Here is a 7764-nt window from a genome sequence, read left to right on the forward strand (position 1 = left end):
CATCAAAAACTGCAGGAAAGTTGGATTGCTTGATTTAAACGTTAGAAAATACATCTAAGAATTGTTTGCTAAAAAACTCTTTTATATTAGTAATAATAAAATGCAGACCTACTTGAATTTTTTCTAGTTAATCTCAAATCCTTACAGTGTATCAAATGTCTCACATTACTTATTCATATTGTGAAAGCAATTATTCTACACGTTTATATGCATAAGGCACTTAGGGTATGGTATAGCAAACATTTGAGGTCATTTCTATTTTATTTCAATGGCAAGAATCCAACCTTAAAATAAAAACATACATTTTCATTAAAAGCTGTAATAAAATGATAAACCAAAAAAAGAGAAAGGAAACCTAGACCTTTTAAAATTTTATATTTCTGTCATTGGGACAGTTTTTCAATCTGAGACCAGTAACAATACGAAACATGCAATCTTAAGAACAAAAGAAAATTCTTCAAAGTACCAAAGAACATACTTACAGAACTCTTAGGTGTCGAAGACCAGCAAAGTCTGTCTTGGTAATCCGTGTGATGTTATTTCCATTCAAATCCCTAAGAGAAAACAAGAAAATGAAAGTTCTATTTTATTTCTAGTTAAACAAAGAAAAGTAAAAACTTTAAGGTGAAAGACAATTCCAATAACTAATGTAGTTTACAAAGTAAAAGAGAGAAGAAAGTAGCAAACTTTGAAATTTTTTTAAATGATTCTTAACAAGTTTACAGAATCCCTGCTTATTGGTATCTACAAGAACACGAAGTGATTATGTTATCAGAAGTCCTCTTTTGTGTCTGTAGGGGAGTGCTTTCAATTTTTGTTTTTATGAGGATGTGTATGTTCATTTCACAGGTATTCTGCTAATTTAACTATTATGATTAGGCACACCCTGAAAAAGTTCCTTTCAGGAAGCTAAAAAGAACAATTTTCTAATGCTACCCAGGAATACATTTTGTAAAATTCAGAACTCTATCCTTAGGTGGCACGGTGACTAAACTTCCTAAGGCAAATAAAAAAAGTTAGACTGCTATCAAAAGAACTGCACTTCAAAGACTTGCATTTATAGGCATTTACCTTCCAACAACTCTATGTTTGTATGAAAACTAAACTCTTCATTTGCAGCTCAGGGAACCCCGCTGTGAGGGTAAAGTCAAAACTTCTAGCCCGGGCAATAATGGAAATAGATTCAGGCCCTGACATTTTTGTTCGGATTTCAAAACCACGTTTCCTTCAAGTCACCACCCCCTTTTCTGGCATCTTAGGTCAAGATCTAAACTTGCCCTGGTTCCAATCATTTTCAAGTAAAACCAGGCTTTGCTGCGGTTTGAATATTCGCCTTCACGGAAGTTAAGTTTTCTCTTACCTCTGAGTTGAAAACATCATGTTGGAAATCTGTATGTAAAGTGCGTATTTTCTCAAAGATAGAATTCTATAAGCTAACACTGAGTAAACTATTTTCTGAAAACTGTATTGATCCCTCATAGGGATATATATATATTTTTTTCAAGGACCCGAAACTCAATTACTATTTTTTTTTTCTGAGTACATTCCCTTTTTGTTGAGTAAGACATGTTAGTGTCCCAAACTTTAAACTGTTTTTGAATGGCACGCAATGACAAGGGCTAATACAAAATTCTGCATTGCTTTCACCCAACCCACTACCCATGCCGAGCAAAGTACCACCAAGTTGTTCCTACAATTGTTGGGGTCTTCTATGGGCTATTTGACACAACGTGAACCACCGCCCCCCCCCCGCCCCGCCCCAGACAACTGTGGTAGATCCCGTTTTGACAAGACACCCTTGGTAGGGCCCCAACTATCCCAGCTCTGTGGGCCCTGGAAGGAAAGAGGAGAAGTTGGGGAGCAGGCCAGAGAGGCTGGGGGTGGGGGAGCCATTAGCAAAGGCGGAAAGGGCTCAACTATGGCCTTTAAGCTGAGAGCCAGGGAATTGGGTGAGATAAGAAGAGCGACTTGAGGCACTGCGGGCCCTGCGGGTGGAGAGGTTTGGGTCCTAGCAGGTCCCCTCCGCAGCGCGCAACCCTCACACCCGGGGGTGCGTAGAGGCCGCGGGAGTCGAGTCGGGGCGCGCTTGGCCCCGCCACCCTCGCCCCGCGCACGCCGGGCCCACGCGCAAGGGCGAGTGCAGCGCGCCCAGGGCGCTCAGGCAGCGCGGGGCGGCGGCCTCGGCGTTCACAAAGGGACTGGCTTCCATGCTCCACTTCCCTGAACTCGGGAAGTGCCCCACAAGGAGTGCGTGGGCCGTCAACACCCGGTCTGCGATTACTTCTTCATTAGAGATTCGCAGAGACAGGGAGGCGGGGATGTCTGCAGGCAGCAGAGCGCGAAGAAGGGAAGGAAGGAGAACTGCGGCCACGTGAATGGGCTCAGAAACTGCCAGAAAGGTGTACGGGGGCCCAAGGGCTCAGCAGGAAGGGCGGGGGAGAGTGGGGAGGGGGGCAGCGGAGGGCCGCGGGGTCGCGGTAGCAGTTGGACTCGGCTGGTTAGGCTTAGAGAGCTACCCCTAACTTCCCCTACGCGGTGGGAAAAGGTCCTCCTCTTCAGTCACCAGTCCGGACAGGTCTCTAGGGGCGGGCCGCCACCGCCTCCTCCCTGGAGACGTGGGGGGCGGGGGAAAGAGTAGCGGGGGTGGCGTGTGGCGACCGAGCGAGCTGCTTAGGTCCTGGGGCATCCTTCCCTCTGAGGCCTGCAGAAGCGCCCCCGGGCGGAACCAGACGCCCCACGACCCCTTCTCTCCACCCCTCCGTCCCCAGGAGGGTGACACTAACCCGGGGAGCGGAGGTTTCTCCCTTCTGAGTACCCCCAGACAATCTCCCTCCGCGCCACCCCACGGCGACAAAAGCTGGGATTTGGCCCTGAAACCGACCCGCTAGTGTTGGCAACCGCAAGGTGACTCCGTTTGCAGAGTGTGGGGAACAAAGTCGCGACTCCCTTGCCCTGGGCATCGGCGAGTATTTGTCCCCACGTCCCCGGTTGCCCAAGCCCCAGAAAAGTCGCCTGCCCTGGGATGCAAGTGGCTGGACTAGAGTGAAAGAAGGAACCAAGCGCAGCTGCCGGCGGGCCCGCCCCTCCTGGGGCAGCGGCCCCTCCCTGTGCAGCGCCCTCCTGTCCTTCGCCCTCCCAAGGGAGTTCTAGCCCAGGATGCGCGTGCAGGAGAGCTACCCGGGCACAGGTCCCTGTGCCGCTTGATCCCTCCAGTCTCGACGAAATGGATGCGTGACCCAGTGTGTGTAAGGGTCTGGGGGCGTAATATCCCATACTCACAGTCTCTCAGTGTTGCGGGGGATATTCCTGGGCACGCTGCGCAGCGCCAGCCCGTGACAATCCACTGTGCTGCCTGAGCAGGAGCACTGTGCTGGGCACGCCTGCGTCGCCACCTCGTTCAGGATCACCAGCACTAACCCCATCGACAGGGACAGCGTCTGCCAGCCGACGCCGCGCATCTTCCCCCGCCGCCTCCTCGCTCGCCGGCGCGGGGGGTTCCTCTTTAGCTCGTTGCTCCGCGCGAATCGCGCTGTGTCTGAGGCCCAGTATCTGGCACGGGGCTAGGAACCCAGAGTGTCCGGATAAATGTACACAAAATAATATGGTAGTAACAATAAGAATATTCACGGCAATAGAGCTGACACAGGTATGCGCCTCCCACCTCCCCTCCACCCTCCTCCACCAGGGCAGGCGCTCCTCGGGCAACTTTAGGTCCTGAAGATCAATCGGCCAGGCCAAGGCTACAAGGAGACCCCAAAGCTCCGAGGAGGAGATCACGCGTCGTCTGTCTCAGTCAACTTGTCGGTAAAAGAGCTGGGGCTCCTAAAGGCGTAAAGATGCAGCAGGAGCTGGTTGGGCGGAAAAGGGAGTGCTCCGATTCTACTGACCCCCTCTGCAAATCCGATTCCAGGGGGAGGCTAGGAGACAGAAGAAAGGTGCTCAGTAGAAATGGTGGCCTGGATCAAAGTGGGCTCTCCAAAGCTAGAAGGCGCAAGAGCCCAGCGGGCGGGGAGCGGAGCGCGCGGGACTACTGGGCATGGCGCGCGGGGGCGCACGGGGCGGGGGCACAGCCTGGAGGGCGCGGGGCGGCGCTGCGGGGCTCCGGCGCGGCTCACTCGCGCGGCCTCCCGACAGCCTGCGGCTCTTCTGCAGCCCGGACAGGTCCTCGCCGTATCCCGACAGGCGAGGGCTGCTTGCAAACACACATGCACTTCGCGGAAGGATGTCTCGGGTAATTCCGCCTCCCGCCCGGCGTCCTTGGCGACGATCCGCACCAGGGCCTTCCCCGAGGTCACGGGGAAAAGACAAAAGGGCAATGGGGCCGCGGCAGCCGGCAGCAATATCCACTAGTCACTCCCCGACAGAGGAAATCCAAGAGGCCAAGTTGAGGACCAGAGCTCCTCCGAGGATTGAATCGGGGCTGGCTGGCAGGCAGGGCAGGAGTGCAAAGGCCAAGGTGGAGGTGTCTGCGTCTTGGGTCCTGCTGGGGCGTCCTGGGGAATGACGAGGTGGCAGTAAGCCGGTGGGAACAGCTACTCTGAGAGCCTAGGAGGCGGCTGAATGGCAGTCCTGTGTGCGCGCGTGTCAGCCCCTCGCGTCTCCCGGATACGCCGCAGCTCCGCAGCAGACACCTGATGGCAAAGGTGGACGAAACCAGAGCAGGCACCTAGGCGGACGCAGCCTCTCGGCCGCCCCACCGACAGCCGCCCGCAAGTGGGCTCTCCTCAAAGTGCAGGAACTTTTCCCAGGCTTTGAATCCCGGCCCCCACGGCCACCGTGGCAGTCTTCCCGCCGACGTCGCGACGCCGCCCGGCTCCTGGTGCTGCACCTGACTCGGCGGCCGCAGTCCCGAGCAGCCAGTCTCCTCGCAGCCCCTTCCCCTCTCTTGGCTGCTTTTCGCTCCTCTTTCTCCAGGGAGGGAAGTGGCAGGGAGGGAAAGTGGCGACAGGCAGCGGGGACTCGGTGGCCCTGCTGGCTCCCGAGCTCCAGGCAAGTGTCTAAACAATAGGACGGACGCAGCAGCCCTAGTCTCGCTCGGCTGCGGGAAGGTGCGTTGTTGTTGTAACTGGAGTTGTTCGCTCGGGCTGCCTGGCGCTGAGCGCAGCCAAACAAAAACCCGACCCGCGCCTCTGGAGCCGGCTGCGGGCCCCCAGACGCTCCCCTTTCTCTTCAGCACTCCGGCCGTGCCCGGAAAGCTCGGCAGCTCCCGCCTGTGCCCGAGAGCCCCGTCGCTCCCATCACTCGCCGCTGCCGCCGCCGCCGCCTTTTTAAAGCACCGTCTGCGGCAGCCACCGCCGCCACCACCGCTGCTGCCAGCCTCCGCCGTCCGCGCGCTCCCCAAATAAATAACCCCAAGTCAGAAGTTAAGCCGGCGTCGGCTTTATATACCAAGCGGAGCCCCCACCCCCTAGGCCCCGCCCCGCGCCGCCCGGCACCGCCCACTGGCTGCGCGCGGGGCGCCCGCACCTCGCCGGGGAGAGGTGAGGCCCGGGCTGCCAGCGCCAGGCGGAGGCGGCAGCGGGCGGCGCGTTCTCGCGCGCCCTGGCTCGCGCCTTCGCTCCCACGCCCCGACAAAGTTTGCCGGAGGAAGGAGGTTCCCGGGCCCCCGCCCCCAGCTCCAGGGCCCGGGAGGTGCCCCAGGCTCTGAGCTGGTTGGTCGCGGCGGAGGAATGGGGAGAGGGCGCCTTTGAACGCGACTCATAAATAAATAGAGCTGCCAGTGCCTTTGCGGCAGCGTTTGCCACGATCCTGAAGGGGCTGTTCAGTGTGTTTGCAGCGCAGCAAAAGAGAGACCGATAGATTGTGATTTAAAAAAAAAAAAAAAGAAAGAAAGAAAGAAAAAAATAAAAAAACCCAAAATAGATCTGCCTGCGCTCACAGATACACACATGTGTTTTTTTGGGAGCTTAAAAGTTCAGAGTTTTTGCAAGTTTTCCAGCCTTCTCGCCAGCCTTCCCATCTCTGAGCCACCCCCTTCCGTTTAACCCTTTCTCTATAGTCACACACTTAACACCAGGCTCAGCTAACGTCTTGGATATAAAATATGCTCGCAAAACCCTAAGGGCTTGAATATGTCTGTGTGGTTTTACTCTCTTAGGAGAGAAAACTAAATCCCTAGCAACGCACGTTGTAACCAGAAGGTTTCCTCTATTTAGGGGAAGATCTGGATTTTTTCCCCCCACTATGTTTTGAAGGAGAATTTCCTTGTTTCCTCTTGTCTTTTTAGTGTGATGTGTGTCTGGCAAGTGCTATAACTCGCCTGCTCCCCACTGCTCTCCCAGCAAAAACCAGTATCACTATGGAGTTGAAATGGTAACTAGAGGAGTCAGCTCCTTTTCTTGAATTTAAAGCACCTTATGTGGTTCTTTCTTGTCCCATTCCACCTTAGTAGGCTGTCACAGGAAGTAGTGCAAACCCGCAGCTTAATGCCAGCTCATAGTGTGACAATTATTTGTGTCATTATCTATCCTCCCCTTGAAAGCAAGAGGATTTGTCCAATTTACTTTTGTATTTCCAACATCTAACAGTATGCCTACCACATAGTCGGCGCCCTGAAAATTAACCCCTTTTCCCCCTTAACATAAGAATGTACTCAATCTGAAACTTCACCAATATCTCTATTAACTGTTTTCCTATTTAAATTCCCAAAATGGCTTTTAAGGAGACTATCTCTACCTATTCAGTTTCCCAGGTCTAGAAATCCTAAGCTATTCTGAGGACATTTCCAAAGACAGGAGACCTATTAGATAACCAAACCGGAACTCATTTTAGTGCCATAGATTTACCTTGGTCTGTTCTTTTAAAGACTTGAAAACATCTAACATTTATTAACTTATTTGTCCTTCTCAGTTTTAGCTTAAAGTTCTGTTATGTAACTTCTTTTTAAAATTAATTATTTTTGTTAACATATAATGTATTATTTGGCCCAGGGGTACAGGTCTGTGAATTGTCAGGCTTACATATTTCACAGCACTCACCATATCACATATCCTCCCCAGTGTGCATAACCCAACTGTCCTCTCCCTACCCCCCTAACCCTGAGTTTGTTTTGTGAGATTAAGAGTCTCTTATGGTTTGTCCCTCCCATTCCCATCTTCTTTCACTTTTTTCCTTTCCTAACTTTCTCCCCCCAATTCCTCACATCAGACTATGTAACTTCTTTAAGAAAGAGAAAGTGGAAGCCATACTCACATTTTTTGTAAGGATAAAGAGTTAAAGAATAAGTGCTTATGAATGACCAAGGATTCTTCCACCACCTTACCCCAAACCCAGTGAATTTTCTTTATTCTGTACCAATAATTATGTGGTTGATATATGTTTACTACCACACTAATTAATTTCATAACTGATACCTTGTCAACAACAAGATGTATTTATGTTCAGTTTTATCCACCACCAAGAATCATTGTTCTGTATTTTAATTGCAAAAATGTATCTTGCATTCCAATATTTGCAAATAATGTTATTTATATTGTTGCACCAATGAAAGTCATAAACATGAGTTCAAGTTTGATTCTTTGTCTGGGTCACTTTCCATTTTGTGTAAAGCCAAAAAAGAACTGAAAATAATATGTGTAGCCACATGCCTATTGGAACACGTTTTTAAATTTGATGAAAATGTAAATAAGAAGATGTGTCCAAGGATTTCATGAAGAAGAAAAAGAAGACTGCAACTAATTCCTGAGCAACATGGCACATTAATTTGTCCTATCAATTTTTCAGCTAATAAAGGGAAATTTATACATGAGTGACCAGGTTTCTCAT

At 51.2% G+C, this 7764-nt stretch overlaps 1 protein-coding gene across 2 annotated transcripts in view; it reads right to left on the bottom strand.

Moving 5' to 3' along the window:
• Nucleotides 1–3469, bottom strand: part of SLIT2 (slit guidance ligand 2) — a 356666-nt gene extending 353197 nt beyond the window's left edge. For both annotated transcript variants that reach the window (XM_082728507.1, XM_082728506.1), the window contains exons 1-2: nucleotides 3280–3469; nucleotides 483–554 (exon numbers count right to left, since the gene is read on the bottom strand). In XM_082728507.1, coding sequence (XP_082584633.1) covers nucleotides 483–554; nucleotides 3280–3458 — 251 coding nt within the window. In that variant the 5' untranslated portion in view covers nucleotides 3459–3469. The remainder of the gene's footprint in view (nucleotides 1–482; nucleotides 555–3279) is intronic.
• Between the last annotated feature and the right edge of the window lie 4295 nt (nucleotides 3470–7764).

The sequence above is a fragment of the Mustela nivalis genome, assembly GCF_964662115.1.
Source record: "Mustela nivalis genome assembly, chromosome: 4".
Lineage (NCBI taxonomy): Eukaryota > Metazoa > Chordata > Mammalia > Carnivora > Mustelidae > Mustela > Mustela nivalis.